Source organism: Pecten maximus, chromosome 10, assembly GCF_902652985.1.
Source record: "Pecten maximus chromosome 10, xPecMax1.1, whole genome shotgun sequence".
Lineage (NCBI taxonomy): Eukaryota > Metazoa > Mollusca > Bivalvia > Pectinida > Pectinidae > Pecten > Pecten maximus.
Window position 1 is genome coordinate 26,291,184 of NC_047024.1, and position 22,068 is coordinate 26,313,251.

The 22,068-nt window shown below is 39.2% G+C and overlaps 1 protein-coding gene across 1 annotated transcript; it reads left to right on the top strand.

Moving 5' to 3' along the window:
- Positions 1 to 6,703: 6,703 nt before the first annotated feature.
- Positions 6,704 to 21,540, top strand: LOC117335438 (urease accessory protein D-like). Its single transcript, XM_033895417.1, has 9 exons — positions 6,704 to 6,907; positions 8,200 to 8,364; positions 10,880 to 11,038; positions 11,559 to 11,687; positions 17,872 to 17,963; positions 18,281 to 18,392; positions 18,744 to 18,831; positions 19,379 to 19,482; positions 20,742 to 21,540. The coding sequence occupies exons 1-9, from the start codon at positions 6,905 to 6,907 to the stop codon at positions 20,817 to 20,819; spliced, it is 930 nt and encodes a 309-aa protein (XP_033751308.1). The 5' UTR covers positions 6,704 to 6,904; the 3' UTR covers positions 20,820 to 21,540.
- The last annotated feature ends 528 nt before the right edge of the window (positions 21,541 to 22,068 follow it).

Here is a 22,068-nt window from a genome sequence, read left to right on the forward strand (position 1 = left end):
TACCGTGATATGGAAAATAATCTATTTCTATTTTGTTTAAAATTTCTATATCCATTTCAAACGGCTGTAATTGCACAAGGTCCCGTAGACTTGCTTAAGTTCCACGTTTGCAACGACATCGAATCTCTTCAAATTTATCGTTTCATTGGGAGATATCAACATGACATATTTAATCATTTTAAATGTCTGATATTGTCAGATACATATTCCATGAACAAAATCAAAACCTGATGTATTTGTCCCTGATATCAGGGACATGAATTGCTTAAACAGTTGGCATAAAATATTCATATTTGCCAATAGACACAGGTAACTGAAGACGATTCAATGTGTTACGACCCTAACAGATGTAAGCGGTACTGGATTGGTCGGCTCAAGTTATTTAAAAAAAACATTAACCGGTTTGAAAAGTTTGAAAATGTACACAACGAAACAGTTTCTAGATGTGATTAGTGAATATTTGACATGAAAAAAACTAAATGTTCAAAACTCTACTACTCCTAAAAAGTAATTATGATGGACTGAAACAAGAATGAACTGTTGTATATCCTTATATACATGAACATCTTTTACCAAAAGTTTCATGCTTTACGCTAAAACCAGCTTCCAAGATTTTGAGCTCTATTTATTTTTGGCACTTAAATTGAAAATTAATAAATTGCATCACGAGGAAAGTCTATGGTGCCTTCAACATTCTACATTACATTCGGTCTGATGACTCGATAGGCCCACCTCATTGTTAAGACGCTGGTCTTATTGTTTTTTCATTGTTCGTGTTAATTAGGTATATTTCTATATCGTACACATGAGTTCAATTTTGTGTATGTCTGTGAAAAGCAGTGTATGTAAATGTATACCCTATCGGATATTAGCGTATTTTAAATGCATAACTCCTTCATAAAATTTACCATAGTTCTTCGATTCAATCACACAAGGGAATCTCATTTCTCTGTACATAACACAATAACAGAAGACAACAATTTCTTTCACCGATCGACATCGCCGGAACGTCTATGTATGCCTATAATTTGGGTTCGAATTTAGGCCCCATTTCGTTTTGTTAGTTTTCTCAATATAATAATCAAAATTTTAAATCTTTAAATATGATATGTTTTAGGTAAGGAAACTAAAATCCAGCAATGTATGTTTCCCTTGTACTTCTTGGCTGAAAAAAAAATCCGTTATAGGTGGCAATTTCCCAAAATGGTCCGGATAATCGGTGCATATCTCTGGGTGTTGAAAGGTTTCCATACACACCGTGTATAAGGGGGTGGGGTGGGGTGCGGGTGGGGGGCTTTTCAATGCAGAATGAATAAATAAAAAAAAAAAAAAACAGGACAAAAAATTTAAGAACTCTTCCTTATATACTTTTACTTTACAAGTTTTTTTTTTTATATTTCAAGTAGGATACTTAATATCTTTTAAGGACGCCAGACCATCACCATTTACTTCCCAACGTGGCGTTGTCCGTCCACACAGCTAGAGAGACAAGACTACGCTTGGCAAATATGGGTTAATATGAATTGTCATGCATGTAAGTCTTCCCCCTTATATGTCATCAATTACTGCTTGTGCTGAATATTTTTCACTGAAAGTTGAAAGCACGCACTCGTGTCGCATAACGTGGAAATCCATTATTGAAAAATCAATGTCGACCGTTTGATCTATACAAATAGCATTATAGAGTGTAGATATATAGGTATATCAAAGAGAATAGACAGTGATCTGAATGGAAGTCACGCATATCAGACGAAAACACTGATTCTCACACGCCATCGTGGCTCTTGTAGAATACTGATCATCACCATAATGGCCGGAGTTCGATACTACGATCCGGACAAGAACTGTGGGTTTTCTTCAGGACCGTTTTCGTTTATCGCAATGCAAATGTTGGACAAGAGTTGTTTATTTACGAATAGTGACGGACCTTGTGATTTTATGTTGCTTTTTGACGATCCTTTAATACTTTCAATGCATATATTGATATATGAAGGTAGCAGTTAACAATTGATGAACCAGGGTTAAAGGCGGTATGTCCTTGTAGTAGCTGGTGGCTACCTCACTGAAACACATACGGGAGGCCCGTCGCATGCCATATAGAGCAATCAGAGAAAAGTCTCCTGCACAAGTACGCAACCACGACAGTAAAGGACAATACGTTCGTCATCTCTTCTTCCTGGAAAACGCACATCACCTCCAAAGTGAGATCGAAGCACACAATTTGGGTCTTCAGCAACGTGAATAGTTTAAGTTGATATAACATGTATCGTAATTATTGTAAAATAAATAAAGCTAACACTGTATCGTGACATCACGATTATATATTACTGAATAACTTCATCTCTCAAGGAAATATGTTTCTCAGCCATCTCGATTATACCTGGTATATTAATGAATAACTTCATTTCACAAGGAAATATATTCCCCAGCCAGTACGATTATAGATATTACTGAATAACTTCACATCTCACGAGGAAATATATTCCTCAGCCATCACGATTAGATATTACTGAATAACTTCATATCTCACGAGGAAATATATTCCCCAGCCAGTACGATTATAGATATTACTGAATAACTTCATATCTCACAAGGAAATATATTCCCCAGCCATCACGATTAGATATTACTGAATAACTTCATATCTCACGAGGAAATATATTCCCCAGCCATCACGATTATAGATATTACTGAATATTCCCCAGCCAGTACGATTACACCGGGTTCAATCGTACTGACCGGGCGCCGGTGCTTACACCTGGGCGTCGATGAATTTTACACCCAGGCAACGATAATTTCTATAGGAAATGAACGCCGAAGTCCGGATCGGGAGAACGGTTGAGGTATATTTCCTTTTTTTGATGTGATAATGCTGTCCTTCAAGGAAAATAAACCGACCACGGAACAATATGATAAATTGGCTATAACTTGCAAGGATAACGGACGGGAAAAACACCTCTCGTTTTTTGCTAATTCGCCCACAGTGTAGGCGGGTATGACCAAATTATGCCCCAATCCACGAGTTATGTAACATATACTGCAAAATTCGCGATCGAAATGACTGTAAATCTCACAGATTATTGGAATTATTTATTTTGACATTATCAAGTCTTGTTGGATTGATTGGTAATAGTTAAATAGGAAATTAGACATTTCCGTATTTTACACCTGTGGCAACGAAGACGCTCTGGAGCTTTACACTCGGGCGCCGTAATTTGCTGACGTGGTAGTGATGTAAAAATTACCAGAGTTGGCCTTTTGATGATTTTTGTTTATGTATTTTTTGCATTTATGCTTCCCGATCAATAAGTTACAGTTCATTCACGGACAGGCCTCTTTAAAGGGTCGAGGAAACGGAAGTAAACACAGAAAAACCTACCTACGCCAAGTAACATATGCATCTTAAACACCAGCAGAGAAATCAGGTGTACCGGATTGGTTACCATCCCATATGGTTATGGCATAGGTGCAAAAATTGTTTTTTTCTTAATTAAGCAAAGTCTGACTTATCAACTTAATCGAAAACTCCTCTTTTAATTGAAAAATAAATAAATAAAAACGAATAGCGACAAAAACGCAATACCTGAAAACCACCTGGATTATTAGCACGTTGTAACAAGAACCGACCAGGATTACTTGAACACTGATTCCCGAATACATAAGGGAAGAATAGTCACTACATTATATACGGTATTTATAACTTACACTCTAAATGGTTCTCTCGCCTATCATTTCTCTCACTAATAACATGTGATATATTTCAAAATCAGTGACACCTGAAGTCTATGTAGCTTTCGGAGAACGCTGTACTTCTTATTCCCGACCCACTGATACACAAATGTCATTGGTCACGGATCCAGCTAATATCGAGTCACAGTCACACGTGCAATCAGGTCACACAGACAAGTCACACAGGTAATCAGCCACCATCGGTCACACAGACTAGTGTAACCAGGGCACACAGACCAGTCTCATTTGTCACACAGACTAAAGTAAGATATCTAGTCACACAGACTAGTGTAGGTTGAGTCACACAGACCACTTGGATACAGTGGATACATTTGGTCACACAGACCATACAAATACCGGTGGTGTGACAACCGTGAGACGTTCCTTTCACATGATACACCAACTGCATTTGACCTTCCATCACATGATACAAGGTGTCAACGGCCCTAACGGTCCTAACGGCGAAAAGCTACAATATACGTATATCCTAATTCAATAATTATCATACATATCAAGACAGTATTATATACATGTACTATTAATCTGGTCTGACATTATTGACTACACCGTAATTATTATCATATAATATATCACAGCATTACTCGTTTTTTTCTCATTCTAAAAAGAAGGAAAAAAATGCATTCAATAGTTGCAGAGGTCGTTTATGCAGAAAACACATTTAATCTCGCGAAGAGGAAACACAATCAGCCACACATTGTATATTCCTTGTTCTCCATCGTTATCACAAGTTTAATGTTAAGAAACACCTTAAAGCCTTATCAAATATGCGCATAATGCACACCTTATCGATCTGTGTGTTACAATCTACATGTGCACATGATAAAAGACTTGTGGTAAGACTTTTGCTGAATTCAGAACAAACGTATGTAGGTGTTTTCTGTGTTTACTTCCGTTTCCTCGACCCTTTAAAGAGGCCTTTCCGTGAATGAACTGTAACGTATTGATCGGGAAGCATAAATGCAAAAAAATACATAAACAGAAATCATCAAAAGGCCAACTCTGGTAATTTTTACATCACTACCATGCACATCAGCCCGGGTGTTAAGCTCCAGAGCGTCTTCGTTGCCACAGGTGTAAAATACGGAAATGTCTAATTTTCCTATTTAACTATTACCAATCAATCCAATAAGACTTGATAATGTCAAAATATATAATTCCAATAAACTGTAAGATTTACAGTCATTTCGATCGCGAATTTTGCTGTATATGTTACATAATTCGTGGATTGGGGCATAATTTGGTCATACCCGCCTACACTGTGGGCGAATTAGCAAAACATGAAAAGTGTTTTTCCCGTCCGTTATCCTTGCAAGTTATAGCCAATTTATCATATTGTTCCGTGGTCGGTTTATTTTCCTTGAAGGACAGCATTATCACATCAAAAAAAGGAAACATATCTCAACCGTTCTCCCGATCCGGACTTCGGCGTTCATTTTCTATAGAAATTATCGTTGCCTGGGTGTAAAATTCATCGACGCCCAGGTGTAAGCACCGGCGCCCGGTCAGTACGATTGAACCCGGTGGATTATAGATATTACCGAGAATCTGTTGTATATGTAAGACGCTACAACAAGCCAAGTTTTATTGGAAGAATTAAAATAAATATGCAAATCTCAAGGAAAGTAAAAATAAAACTCCGTTGTTTTCGATCACAATAAACAGTGGATATAGGGCTAAAAAGTAAACCCATGGGATACTAAGGTAGATGTTAAATTACTTTTCCCAATTCCTCCTTAGATTTAACCATTTCCCCCTCAGCTATATAGAACGAAATAGCATTTGATCGAGTGATCATAGTTAATGGTCGGTGGACAGCTATGGTTACTTTGGGCCAAATTATATTGAGCTCGGTTATATGGAATTTTAAAACAGTTGAGATATATGGAATTTTGGAAGAGTTGGGATGAAGGAATTTTAAAACAGTTGGGATGTAGGGAATTTTAAAACAGTTGGGATGTAGGGAATTTTAAAACAGTTGGAGTAAATGGAATTTTAAAACAGTTGGAGTAAATGGAATTTTAAAACAGTTGGAGTAAATGGAATTTTAAAACAGTTGGAGTAAATGGAATTTTAAAACAGTTGGGGTAAAATCAAATGGTTAAGGCCTATATACATATAAAGAGTGGTTAAATAGTGCAGATAGTTAATTGGAAGTTATCAAATGGTGATAACGGTGTGTGAAAAGTAAAATAAAAAAAAATCTATCTCTTTAAAATAGTCGAATATTTATTCCAAAGCCACAGTAGAGAGTTAAGTTCTTGTATCTCTAGTATTTGTCACAAACAGATTTGAAATCTGAGCATTCGATCTCAAAATGTGAATGCAAAGCTTACCGTTTTAAAAGGTATGGATGGATATGACGTAGTGTGAGGACCACTTTCTGCGACGTTTTCGCTTTGAAGAGCGTGCACCTGTGGCCTGCTTTATGTCTGTAGCAGTGACATTAGCGGAATTTGTAAATAAAATTTAGCGCAAATAGGAACATAAAATCGATATTCGTAGTTCCATGAACTTCGTAAGAGATTAGCTGACTAATTTTTAAGAGACCTGCAGTAGTATAAAACCACTGTACCTTTCTATTATAGATAGTTTATTTAATTTATTTATTTAACGGGTTTCACGTCTGCCATTACGGCCTTGCGGTTTTATAACTAGGTCTCAAGCTGCTCATACTTATATATAGTAACCCCCTCCCCCCTCCGACAGATAGGGATAGTTGACAATTAAGTAGTTATGTCTCCGTTTAAAGCATACAATTCAGTAATGTTTGCAGGACGTACAAAATAGCCATAAATCGTCAGTAAAATGATTACCTTAATTTGTCAAGAAAATATATATAAGATTTTAATTTTATTACTGGACTTGAAATTTGGAACTCTCAATGTTTTCTAAATTGAAGACCTAAGTCATAGGATAGTTAATAAAACGGAGATAACTCTTGACACACACTACTAAATATATAGGTCAGAGCGGACACTGAGCCGATTATTACAGCAATCTTTTGTGTGTCATAAGACATTGTAAACACATACACGTACGCTGTAGGCGACACAGAACAGAAAGAAGAGAGACAGTCGGTACCCTGTACAAAACTGTATAAGGCCTACCACTCCGATGGTCACCATCAGAGCCGACGGAACCGTCATACTGAAATATGGTAAGAATTTGTCACACGTGTATTTGTGTATCAGTAAACACACACACGCACCTCACGCACATATGCCCAGGTGTATACAAAGTAATATATTTAGTAGGCATAAACTGGTGTCGTCCTTACATGATTAGGTTTATAAAACACATATTAAATTGGGAGCCTAATGTTAATTGCTCTTGTAGAAAAATTAAAAACAAAAAAAACAAAAAAAAAACTAAATCCTTATAAAACTCCAAATACACAGGAAGTACATTTGTAACTTTATAGTGGTCCCTGCTGCAGGTAAACCATAAAATTGTATCAGCTTTTGCAAATATAAACACATGAATCTGCATCTGTTATAAGGTATATAAATTATTTTAGCCTTTACCCCTACTATAGGTAATTTAGGCTAATATATATCTAAATAGGCCTACTAAAAATAACTATAGATGTAGACAACAATATGATTAAAATACATATCATTATTATATACCATACGTCATTATAGTGGATCATAACTTAAGAACTAATTATTTATCAAATAGTCATCAGAACTTAGGACAGGCCTGCATCCAGTCTGATAAAGTATTTCTTACATATTTTTCTGTTATTTAATTTATATATCCATCAAATTACATCAGTATAATTACGGTAAGTTTAATTGAAATATAATGATGATTTATATTTTAATCAAATTGGCGGACAGGTAAGGCTCTATAAGCTTTTTATATTACTGACCAGATATAGACACCTGTGTATCAAGTTATAACCATGGAAGAGTTAAATTATGCATAATATTTTGGAACTCTTTTAGTTTGTGGTATTATTAGAATTTTTTGAAATAACAACAGTAAATACATAAAAACTTGTATGGGATGCATAGGGCATTGAAATATTTTTCAAAATAATTTCATTTCAATTTGATGTCAATTACATCAAAATGATAAAAGATACATCCTCACAGGTATATGTAATGATATATCCTCACAGGTATATATAATGATATATCCTCACAAGTATATATAATGCTTGTATCAATCATAACATACAGTCAAACCTGTCTATAAAGTACACCAAAGGGACAGATCAAAAGTGTCCTTTATAGACAGGTGTCCTTTATACAGAGGTTAATTATACATTGAATTGGAAAGAGTTGGTCTAATGAGTCTGTCCTTTATAGATAAGTGTCCTTTATAAAGAGGTGTTCTTTATAACAGGTTTAAGTGTATATATATATACATTATGTATATATATGAAGATGTTCCCTTGGCTATGATCTATCAGACTGCATGTATTACATTTGTCACTTACAGCTTGTCACTGATGACAATAAAAATAAGGAGAGTAAATCCGTAGCCATGATATTGGCACGGCAACCGCAGGAACCAACAGCTAAAGTAGTCTTACAGGAGCAAGGAAGGAGAAAGGGGGAGGAATTCGGATTGTCAGAGGCGGTGACCATCAAATACACGTATCCTGTAAGTATTTCAAAGAGGGAGGAGGGAGGGGTTGTCAGAGGCGGTGACCATCAAATACTTCTATCTTGTAAGTATTTCACATAGGGACAGGGGAGGAGGGAGGGGTTGTCAGAGGCGGTGACCATCAAATACTTCTATCTTGTAAGTATTTCATAGAGGGACAGGGGAGGGAGGGGTTGTCAGAGGCGATGACCATCAAATACTTCTATCTTGTAAGTATTTCATAGAGGGAGGAGGGAGGGGTTGTCAGAGGCGGTGACCATCAAATACTTCTATCTTGTAAGTATTTCATAGAGGGACAGGGGAGGGAGGGGTTGTCAGAGGCGATGACCATCAAATACTTCTATCTTGTAAGTATTTCATAGAGGGAGGAGGGAGGGGTTGTCAGAGGCGGTGACCATCAAATACTTCTATCTTGTAAGTATTTCATAGAGGGAGGAGGGAGGGGTTGTCAGAGGGCGGTGACCATCAAATACTTCTATCTTGTAAGTATTTCATAGAGGGAGGAGGGAGGGGTTGTCAGAGGCGGTGACCATCAAATACTTCTATCTTGTAAGTATTTCATAGAGGGAGGAGGGAGGGGTTGTCAAATGCGGTGACTATCAAATAATCTTATCCTGTAAGTATTTCATAGAGGAGGAGGGAGGGGTTGTCAGATGCGGTGGCTATCAAATAATCTTATCCTGTAAGTATTTCATAGGGGGAGGAGGGAGGGGTTGTCAGAGGCGGTGACCATCAAATACTCGTATCCTGTAAGTGTTTTATAGAGGGAGGAGGGAGGGGTTGTCAGAGGCGGTGACCATCAAATACTCTTACCGTTATTCTGTAAGTACGTCTTAGGGGTAGAGGAGGAAGCCTGGGGGGACTTGGATTGTCAGAGGCTTTGACATCAAATAGTTTTATCTCATGAGTATTTTACAGGGGACAAGGGAGGAGGGAGGTCAGGGGAAATTGAATTGTCGGAGGCAGTGACCATTAGGGGTCAGGGGAGAAGGGGAGGGGAAACAAGGATTGTCAGAGGCAGGGGTCATTAGGGGTCAGGGGAGAAGGGGAGGGGAAAACAAGGATTGTCAGAGGCAGTGACCATTAGGGGTCAGGGGAGAAGGGGAGGGGAAACAAGGATTGTCAGAGGTAGGGGTCATTAGGGGTCAGGGGAGAAGGGGAGGGGAAACAAGGATTGTCAGAGGCGGGGGCATTAGGGGTCAGGAGAGAAGGGGAGGGGAAACAAGGATTGTCAGAGGCAGGGGGCATTAGGGGTCAGAAAAGAATGGGAGGGGAAACAAGGATTGTCAGAGGCGGGGGCATTAGGGGTCAGGAGAGAAGGGGAGGGGAAACAAGGATTGTCAGAGGCGGGGGCATTAGGGGTCAGGAGAGAAGGGGAGGGGAAACATGGATTGTCAGAGGTGGGGGCATTAGGGGTCAGGAGAGTAGGGGAGGGGAAACATGGATTGTCAGAGGTGGGGGCATTAGGGGTCAGGAGAGTAGGGGAGGGGAAACATGGATTGTCAGAGGCGGGGGCATTAGGGGTCAGGAGAGTATAGGGGAGGGGAAACAAGGATTGTCAGAGGCGGGGGCATTAGGGGTCAGGAGAGTATAGGGGAGGGGAAACAAGGATTGTCAGAGGTGGGGGCATTAGGGGTCAGGAGAGTAGGGGAGGGGAAACAAGGATTGTCAGAGGCGGGGGCATTAGGGGTCAGGAGAGAAGGGGAGGGGAAACATGGATTGTCAGAGGTGGGGGCATTAGGGGTCAGGAGAGTAGGGGAGGGGAAACATGGATTGTCAGAGGTGGGGGCATTAGGGGTCAGGAGAGTATAGGGGAGGGGAAACAAGGATTGTCAGAGGCGGGGGCATTAGGGGTCAGGAGAGTATAGGGGAGGGGAAACAAGGATTGTCAGAGGTGGGGGCATTAGGGGTCAGGAGAGTAGTGGAGGGGAAACAAGGATTGTCAGAGGCGGGGGCATTAGGGGTCAGGAGAGAAGCGGAGGGGAAACAAGGATTGTCAGAGGTGGGGGCATTAGGGGTCAGGAGAGTATAGGGGAGGGGAAACAAGGATTGTCAGAGGTGGGGGCATTAGGGGTCAGGAGAGTAGGGGAGGGGAAACAAGGATTGTCAGAGGTGGGGGCATTAGGGGTCAGGAGAGTATAGGGGAGGGGAAACAAGGATTGTCAGAGGCGGGGGCATTAGGGGTCAGGAGAGTAGGGGAGGGGAAACATGGATTGTCAGAGACAGGGTATTAGAGGCTAGGATAGTAGAGGATTGGAATCATGGGTTGTCAGATCTAGAGGCAGGGGGGATTAGGGGTCAGGAGATTACTGGAGGGGAAAAGGGATAACGTTTGAAATATATTTTGGGTCACAAATACACATACTCTCACATTGATTGGCATGTAATTCACAATATTCTGGTGAAATTCACTGAAGCACCAATGAATTTGACACTGATAGATTATTTATTATTTAAGAAACTATCTCTTGATATGTATATTACCTGAATTAACTCCATTTTGTTTCTGTAGATGAAAATCCTGGTACCAGAACATGTTGGCAATGGTACCTGTCGCTGGATTTTCCCAATCACATTTGGTGGAGGGTTGGTAGGTGGTGACAAGGTATCCATGGAGATAGACATCCAAGATGGCTGCTGTGGTCTACTGACAAGTCAAGAAGCTACAAAGGTCTCAGAGAGTATAAAAAGCCCAGATATTTTTACAGTACTTGATAGAGGACAGGAGACTTGATAAAGGAATTATTTTCTATCTACTTAAAATTGAGGAAAGACCATTTTTCTTAAATAAACAAGAGAAGTTAGTAAATTAAAAAAAAAAATTCAGTTTGTATAAAAAATAGATGTTATTCAATAAAGGCACTGGTTTAAATGATTAGATTTTTGCTGAACGCAGTTTCCTAATTAGAGATGTGGAAAATTCTTTTCTAATCTGAGAACAAAGCTAGGGTGTCAGGTGGCAACTTTTCTTTCACCATTGGCTGACCAGGGTTTCATTTATGATTAGACATGAAAAAAACGTTGATTGGGTCACCTGCCCGAACCACATGCATTTTCTCCAGTTATGATGGTTTCCTCCCACAGCTAGATCCACTGTGCCATCAATCCAGGCCAACACTAGTGATTGATATAAGTTATATAACTTGTTTAATGATTGTTGTAATATAAATAAAATCTATAATATTTTCCAGGTCTATCATTGTGAAGATGGAAAGCAGACAAGTCAGTCGTTTGTATATACAGTTGGAGAAGAGGCCTTGCTGTGTGTGTTACCCGACTATGTTGTGTGTTACAAAGATGCAGCATATACCCAGATACAGGTATGTTGTCATATACCCCGACACAGGTATGTTGTCATATACCCCAACATAGGTATGTTGTCATATACCCCGACACGGTTATGTTGTCATATACCCCGACACAGGTATGTTGTCATATACCCCGACACAGGTATGTTGTCATATACCCCAACACAGGTATATTGTCATATACCCCAACACGGTTATGTTGTCATATACCCCAACACAGGTATGTTGTCATATACCCCGACACAGGTATGTTGTCATATACCCCGACACAGGTATGTTGTCATATACCCAGATACAGGTATGTTGTCATATACCCAGATACAGGTATGTTGTCATATACCCCGACACAGGTATGTTGTCATATACCCAGATACAGGTATGTTGTCATATACCCAGATACAGGTATGTTGTCATATACCCCGACACGGTTATGTTGTCATATACCCCGACACGGGTATGTTGTCATATACCCTGACACAGGTATGTTGTCATATACCCCGACACAGGTATGTTGTCATATACCCCGACACAGGTATGTTGTCATATACCCCAACACAGGTATGTTGTCATATACCCCAACACGGTTATGTTGTCATATACCCCGACACAGGTATGTTGTCATATACCCCGACACAGGTATGTTGTCATATACCCCGATACAGGTATGTTGCCATATACCCAGATACAGGTATGTTGTCATATACCCCAACACAGGTATGTTGTCATATACCCAGATACAGGTATGTTGTCATATACCCCGACACAGGTATGTTGTCATATACCCCAACACAGGTATGTTGTCATATACCCCGACACGGTTATGTTGTCATATACCCCGACACAGGTATGTTGTCATATACCCCGACACGGTTATGTTGTCATATACCCAGATACAGGTATGTTGTCATATACCCCGACACAGGTATGTTGTCATATACCCCGACACAGGTATGTTGTCATATACCCCGATACAGGTATGTTGTCATATACCCAGATACAGGTATGTTGTCATATACCCCAACACAGGTATGTTGTCATATACCCCAACACAGGTATGTTGTCATATACCCCAACACAGGTATGTTGTCATATACCCCAACACAGGTATGTTGTCATATACCCCAACACGGTTATGTTGTCATATACGCCGACACAGGTATGTTGTCATATACCCCGACACAGGTATGTTGTCATATACCCCGATACAGGTATGTTGCCATATACCCAGATACAGGTATGTTGTCATATACCCCAACACAGGTTTGTTGTCATATACCCTGACACAGGTATGTTGTCATATACCCAGATACAGGTATGTTGTCATATACCCCGACACGGTTATGTTGTCATATACCCCGACACGGGTATGTTGTCATATACCCCGACACAGGTATGTTGTCATATACCCCGACACAGGTATGTTGTCATATACCCCGACACAGGTATGTTGTCATATACCCCAACACAGGTATGTTGTCATATACCCCAATAGGTTATGTTGTCATATACCCCGACACAGGTATGTTGTCATATACCCCGACACAGGTATGTTGTCATATACCCCGACACAGGTATGTTGTCATATACCCCGATACAGGTATGTTGTCATATACCCAGATACAGGTATGTTGTCATATACCCCAACACAGGTATGTTGTCATATACCCAGACACAAGTATGTTGTCATATCCCCCAACACAGGTATGTTGTCATATACCCCGACACAGGTATGTTGTCATATACCCCGATACAGGTATGTTGTCATATACCCAGATACAGGTATGTTGTCATATACCCCAACACAGGTATGTTGTCATATACCCAGACACAAGTATGTTGTCATATACCCCGACACAGGTATGTTGTCATATACCCCAACACAGGTATGTTGTCATATACCCCAACACGGTTATGTTGTCATATACCCCGACACAGGTATGTTGTCATATACCCCAACACAGGTATGTTGTCATATACCCAGACACAAGTATGTTGTCATATCCCCCAACACAGGTATGTTGTCATATACCCAGATACAGGTATGTTGTCATATACCCAGATACAGGTATGTTGTCATATACCCAGATACAGCTATGTTGTCATATACCCAGATACAGGTATGTTGTCATATACCCCGACACAGGTATGTTGTCATATACCCCGACACAGGTATGTTGTCATATACCCCAACACAGGTATGTTGTCATATACCCCAACACGGTTATGTTGTCATATACCCCGACACAGGTATGTTGTCATATACCCAACACAGGTATGTTGTCATATACCCAGATACAGGTATGTTGTCATATACCCCGACACAGGTATGTTGTCATATACCCCAACACAGGTATGTTGTCATATACCCCGACACGGTTATGTTGTCATATACCCCGACACAGGTATGTTGTCATATACCCAGATACAGGTATGTTGTCATATACCCCGACCCAGGTATGTTGTGATATACCCCGACACAGGTATGTTGTCATATACCCCGACACAGGTATGTTGTCATATACCCCGATACAGGTATGTTGTCATATACCCAGATACAGGTATGTTGTCATATACCCCAACACAGGTATGTTGTCATATACCCAGATACAGGTATGTTGTCATATACCCCAACACAGGTATGTTGTCATATCCCCCAACACAGGTATGTTGTCATATACCCCAACACAGGTATGTTGTCATATACCCCAACACGGTTATGTTGTCATATACCCCGACACAGGTATGTTGTCATATACCCCGACACAGGTATGTTGTCAAATACCCCGATACAGGTATGTTGCCATATACCCAGATACAAGTATGTTGTCATATCCCCCAACACAGGTTTGTTGTCATATACCCAGATACAGGTATGTTGTCATATACCCCAACACAGGTATGTTGTCATATACCCCGATACAGGTATGTTGTCATATACCCAGATACAGGTATGTTGTCATATACCCCAACACAGGTATGTTGTCATATACCCCAACACAGGTATGTTGTCATATACCCCAACACAGGTATGTTGTCATATACCCCAACACGGTTATGTTGTCATATACGCCGACACAGGTATGTTGTCATATACCCCGACACAGGTATGTTGTCATATACCCCGATACAGGTATGTTGCCATATACCCAGATACAGGTATGTTGTCATATACCCCAACACAGGTTTGTTGTCATATACCCTGACACAGGTATGTTGTCATATACCCAGATACAGGTATGTTGTCATATACCCCGACATGGTTATGTTGTCATATACCCTGACACGGGTATGTTGTCATATACCCCGACACAGGTATGTTGTCATATACCCTGACACAGGTATGTTGTCATATACCCAGACACAGGTATGTTGTCATATACCCCAACACAGGTATGTTGTCATATACCCCAATAGGTTATGTTGTCATATACCCCGACACAGGTATGTTGTCATATACCCCGACACAGGTATGTTGTCATATACCCCGATACAGGTATGTTGTCATATACCCCGATACAGGTATGTTGTCATATACCCAGATACAGGTATGTTGTCATATACCCCAACACAGGTATGTTGTCATATACCCAGACACAAGTATGTTGTCATATCCCCCAACACAGGTATGTTGTCATATACCCCGACACAGGTATGTTGTCATATACCCCGATACAGGTATGTTGTCATATACCCAGATACAGGTATGTTGTCATATACCCCAACACAGGTATGTTGTCATATACCCAGACACAAGTATGTTGTCATATACCCCGACACAGGTATGTTGTCATATACCCCAACACAGGTATGTTGTCATATACCCCAACACGGTTATGTTGTCATATACCCCGACACAGGTATGTTGTCATATACCCCAACACAGGTATGTTGTTATATACCCAGACACAAGTATGTTGTCATATCCCCCAACACAGGTATGTTGTCATATACCCAGATACAGGTATGTTGTCATATACCCAGATACAGGTATGTTGTCATATACCCAGATACAGGTATGTTGTCATATACCCAGATACAGGTATGTTGTCATATACCCCAACACAGGTATGTTGTCATATACCCAGACACAAGTATGTTGTCATATCCCCCAACACAGGTATGTTGTCATATACCCCAACACAGGTATGTTGTCATATACCCAGACACAGGTATGTTGTCATATACCCCGACACAGGTATGTTGTCATATACCCCGACACAGGTATGTTGTCATATACCCCAACACAGGTATGTTGTCATATACCCCAACACGGTTATGTTGTCATATACCCCGACACAGGTATGTTGTCATATACCCCAACACAGGTATGTTGTCATATACCCAGATACAGGTATGTTGTCATATACCCAGACACAGGTATGTTGTCATATACCCCAACACAGGTATGTTGTCATATACCCCGACACGGTTATGTTGTCATATACCCCGACACAGGTATGTTGTCATATACCCAGATACAGGTATGTTGTCATATACCCCGACCCAGGTATGTTGTCATATACCCCGACACAGGTATGTTGTCATATACCCCGACACAGGTATGTTGTCATACACCCCGATACAGGTATGTTGTCATATACCCAGATACAGGTATGTTGTCATATACCCCAACACAGGTATGTTGTCATATACCCAGATACAGGTATGTTGTCATATACCACAACACAGGTATGTTGTCATATCCCCCAACACAGGTATGTTGTCATATACCCCAACACAGGTATGTTGTCATATACCCAAACACGGTTATGTTGTCATATACCCCGACACAGGTATGTTGTCATATACCCCGACACAGGTATGTTGTCAAATACCCCGATACAGGTATGTTGCCATATACCCAGATACAAGTATGTTGTCATATCCCCCAACACAGGTTTGTTGTCATATACCCAGATACAGGTATGTTGTCATATACCCCAACACAGGTATGTTGTCATATACCCAGATACAGGTATGTTGTCATATACCCCGACACAGGTATGTTGTCATATACCCCAACACAGGTATGTTGTCATATACCCGACACAGGTATGTTGTCATATACCCCGACACAGGTATATTGTCATATACCCCGACACAGATATGTTGTCATATACCCCGACACAGGTATGTTGTCATATACTACGACACAGGTTTGTTGTCATATACCCCAACACAGGTTTGTTGTCATTTACCCCAACACAGGTATGTTGTCATATACCCCGACACGGTTATGTTGTCATATACCCCAACACGGTTATGTTGTCATATACCCCGACACAGATATGTTGTCATATACCCCAACACAGGTATGTTGTCATATACCCGACACAGGTATGTTGTCATATACCCCGACACAGGTATGTTGTCATATACCCAAACACAGTTATGTTGTCATATACCCAGACACTTGACAGCTCAGTCAGTAGAGAATCAGACCAATAGACTTCCAGTGAAGTTCTAAGGTATGTGGTGTGGTTAAATTCTTGGGTAAGGTACTTTACCCAGATAGTAATTTGTTCAGTGAGGTAGCCACCAGCTACTACAAGATGATTCCACTGCAAAATGACCTTGGCAATAAAACAAGCAACCAGGTAATCCACTGACATCAGTATGGCATGGTTACCTGGTTTAATTTCTTTGCTGGGTTCATCACTTTGTGAACAGCCAGATCATTTTGAAGCGGGTCTCCTTGTAGGAGTTGGTGACTACCTCTCTGAACATTATCCAGAGCAATTGGGGTAAAGTGTCTTGCCCAAGGACACAACCATGACTGCGTCCGCTGGCTCGTTATTCAGCTTCATGACAAACAGAGACCGACATGGTTAGAGGCATATACCTTGGATCATTAACTCCAGTATATATTCTGATAAGTTTGGTTCATCATAATTTCTTGATATAAATATACAGTCAAATCTTCTCTAACAAACCTTTGTCTAACTCCCTGTCTATAACGACCGTTTTGTAATGGTCCAAAGTGTTAACTATATATTGACACCATAGATAACGATCACCTGTACAACCCGACCAACGACCGGTCTATTTGGTCCTCTGATTTGGTATATAATGACCAGTCTGTGAAATCGACTTAGGGGGTTGCTTCCCTTTGTATGACATTAATGGGTAAGATGAAAATATACCTACTATGTGACTTATCATGTTACAACATAAAGCTGACTTTTGAATGTCTTAGGAGATCCAGCTATGTAGTACTGCCAATGTTGTGTTCCTGGACTGGATGACCGCTGGCAGGGTGGCGAGGAATGAAGAGTGGGAATTCAACAGGTAATTCTCTCAACCATTACACTACTTCTAGTCCACTGCATAAGATTGTATATGGTTTATTTTTGGAATCTTGTGATCAAGATGGGTCCAAATACACTTAGCCTGTAACAAATTCTCAGGTCCCTGTGGTCAGGACAGACCCAAATACACTTAGCCTGTAACAAATTCTCAGGTCCCTGTGATCAGGATGAGCCAAAACTGATTATCAGGTTCTGATATTATAAAGTTAGACTACTGAAGTAAGGTACATTATTATGTACTTGATAAGACTGATGAAGTGTGTACTTATGTACCTCACAAGTTGTTGTTCATGACAGGTATCTCAATAGGACAGAAATAAAAGTGGACGGGAAGTTGATATTTAAGGACCAGGTAGTGATGCAGGATTCACCCTACCTTACCATCCATCAGTCAATGAAGGATTATCAAGTAAGCCATGTTTCTCTACCTAATTTTACATACAGTTTAATCATCTTTGAAGTATTCTTTATAATAATGTAAAATATATTTTTTTTGTTCTTCAAACTAGTAAAAATATTCATTTGGCAATTAAGAATATTTCATTTTGTCAATATATTATTTTTTTGTTTTGATTGAAAGAAAGAAAAAAGGAAAATTTGCACTTCCTAGTGAAATATTGTGTTGTGTTAACATTTTAATTTGATAATGATGTAATGGTTACAGGTTGATAAACACTAATTTTAATAGTGATGAATTGAAAAGGTTGTCAGATTATAAAGGTTTGAGTCAGGACAGGGTAAACTTGATTTTATATTACAGGTGATAGGTACATGTGTACTACTAGGCAGCAAGCTCCAGGATATCTGTGTAAACCTTCAGAAGACTCTTTGTCCAAAAAAGAAATTTGGTAAGATTAATACATACTCAGTATTCATTTGGTACTGAACACTGAAGGGCTTCAGGCCACTAGATGCTGAAACCTGCTGAACTTGATGTTATTTATGGAATACTAAGAGACAAACATTTTATCAAATACTGAAAATTAGTTATTACAAGGCCACTAGTTACTGGCCAGTTCAGATATACAATCTTCCACTTTAGCAGGTGTTTGACCCAGGAACTTGGTGCCAATTCATAACTCAGGTTCTCATATATTATAATACATAAATGGAATGTGGGAGGGGAATATGTGTCATGTCCCTGTGCATTTTTGTAATTTTAAAGCAACTCTTTTGAAAATGAAAACATTAAGCACAGAAACAGGTCAAAAGTATTTGCACGATTACATTATTTTAAAATTACGTTTTCGTGCGAATACTTTTGTCTTAAATCTATGTGTTTCTAAGGTTGGAAGTTTGAGCTGCTATACTGGTTTACTGTGAATGTAACGGAGTGGTGTTGTTGGTATTTGTAGGAATATGTGATAAAGTAGGTGATCTTTTTGTTGTTTGTAGGCGAGAAGTACAACACAGACACAGTTTGTAGTGCCAGTCCTATAACAGACAAATATGGAATATCAGGCCTCTACATCCGTTTTATGACAAGGACCACAACAGCTGTAAGAATATATTTCATATTGACATGGTACCCAAGTCCGATTCCCTTCTAGCTTCCTGAATTTGCTCGATTGTTAAACCTCAATCCACAACCTCACCCTAAAAATAGGTGTACCCCCTTAGATTTCCTTACCCCATTTGATTGTAATAACCCGTTCTACGACCTCACCCTAACAATGGTTATTGTACCCCCTTAGACTCCCTAACCCAATTTGATTGAAATAACCCGTTCTACGACCTCACCCTAACAATGGTTATTGTACCCCTTAGATTCCCTAACCCTATTTGATTGTAATAACCTGTTCTACAACTTTACCCTAACAATGATAAGTGTACCCCTTCCCGACTTATCACATTATTAGTCTCCAACCGATGGAACTATAGGTTTCCTTTCTGTCCGGATGAACGCGTGTACTAGGTATGTACGTTTATCAGCAGTCTATCTGGTTCATTACCTAGGGATCTTAAAACTTCACACAATGATAATTGGTGATAATATCTCAGGACATGATTAGGTTCCAGGATTTTTTGGTCAAGGTCACTTTTACTAAGTATTATTAGTGGGTGCTGGTAGGGAACATGTAATGCTCGTCACATCAGCTATTACCAATGACTGAGTGAACAGATGTAACATTTGATAAATGGATATTTGAGTAAAGCTATAGATATTACACTCACCTCTCCTCAAAATGACAGAATTCCAACTTCTCTGTGAAAAGATATGGCGGGTCACCAGCATGACAGTATTCTCAGTTTTCTCAGGTACACCATTTCCTAACCTATTATGATCTGCAAGCTTCCATCATGGTCAATGCAAGCATTGAGATCAGTTGATAGATTGAAGCTTGTCAGGAAAATAAACAAAAGTTGTATACATTTACATGTATACACAGCAAAAATTGACCTGAAAAGGAGGTCAATTTCACAAGAAAAAAAATTCATGTCAATTTTGGTTCAAATTCAGGTCAATATCTTGACATGAATTGACTATTTTGCTCTTTTGTTGTCAGTTTGACCTGAAATTTTCACATGAAATTGACCTGAAGACATTTTGCCTGTGTATATGAACTGGGAAAAGGTTAAAAAAGATGTTTTTGAAAATAAATTATCGTAAAGCCACCAAGGTATATAACATAGTTATGTTCACTAATTATACACGAGGAGGTATTAAAGACAGATGCAGTGAAGAGACGGGTTTACATAATATCTCTCAAGTTTATGGTTTAATGGAATTTCACATTTATTTGACCCTTTTTTACAGGCCTATGCAGTGATCAGTGATATAGTTCAGCCATTGTTGCCAATACTTGGAGCAGATCCATTCCACAATAAATACTGACAAATCCTGTCAATATCTGCAGTAAGACTATCCTCACAGACTGTATCATACTTACTCTGTTCAGAGTATATAACAAGAATCTGGTGTTGTCTGGACAACAGATTTAAAATGTATCTGGAGTAGTAAGTATAAACAGGACTATAATTACAACAGGACAATGGAATCCCTCACAATGAGGCAGTCTGGTGATCGTCAAAATGGACCAACTACGCACACACAATTCTTCTGTGATACATCTTGCCATAGTAAAAAGTAAAGCTTCATATCTATCAGATATTTAGCATTCAACTCTTAGATATTACAAACTGCAACAATCAACTGGTTGTATAGCAGATTATTCCAATTTTAATCAGGTGAAAATTTTTACTTTAAAGAATTTTATTATAATAAAAAAATTGTACCATTTCTATAGCGAGACATTGTTCTTTTGATCTCTAAATAACAACCAGGATAATAGGTATCTGATGCAAATATTTTGAGACTTAAAAAGTTATCAAATCTCATTTTTCACATAAATCACTCATTAAATCTCGGGAACCAGCATTTAAAATGTTGTTAATCTGCCACACGTGTCTGTTTGGTATGTATGATATCCAAAGATTTGTTTCATCTGAAATGTTTTAACATTTGATGTAATAGATAATTTTTTGAATAAGTGCCTTTTTACAAACAAATGTATTAAAGATAAAATGTACAATATTAAATGTATTTATTTACTTTTGAACATGGTTTTGTTTTTAATCTATTAGCCCACTTTTATAGACAGCGGTCTTTTGAAGTCACGCTCATGTTCGTCATTCTTTACACATCATGAAACCACAGGGACTTGAAACAAATTCCCAGCCCATGGTTCATATATATGTATTATACCATCAAGATTCTATATAAAAAAATACATATATATATATATATATGGACAGTTGGTTGGAAATTTGTATCACGTTCCTGTTCTTGTAACAGCAGTTTCTAAAGCATTGGGTGAAGGGAAGCCTAGCAGGTACTTAAGATCGCTCTTCTCTTAGAATTCCTATGAAGGTTTCCAACAGCATTTAGATGTGAATATCCTAACATTCGAAGAAAATACAGAAACTGTCTTGGGAGTGAGGGATGCTGAATCCCATTAGGCCTATCTAAGAATTTTACCCGACAAACTTTGTAAATTCTGTCCTTCATTTCACTGCCATGACATAACATGTTGTGTATTTATAGGAATATTTTTGGAGTGCATCAATTTGTTTGCTGGGTTTAT

Excerpts from the sequence above, each read along its gene's own strand:
- LOC117335438 (XM_033895417.1), top strand. Across the intron at positions 11,688-17,871 it reads CAGCATATACCCAGATACAG|GAGATCCAGCTATGTAGTAC; the intron begins GTATGTTGTCAT and ends TGAATGTCTTAG. Across the intron at positions 19,483-20,741 it reads TGACAAGGACCACAACAGCT|GCCTATGCAGTGATCAGTGA; the intron begins GTAAGAATATAT and ends CCTTTTTTACAG.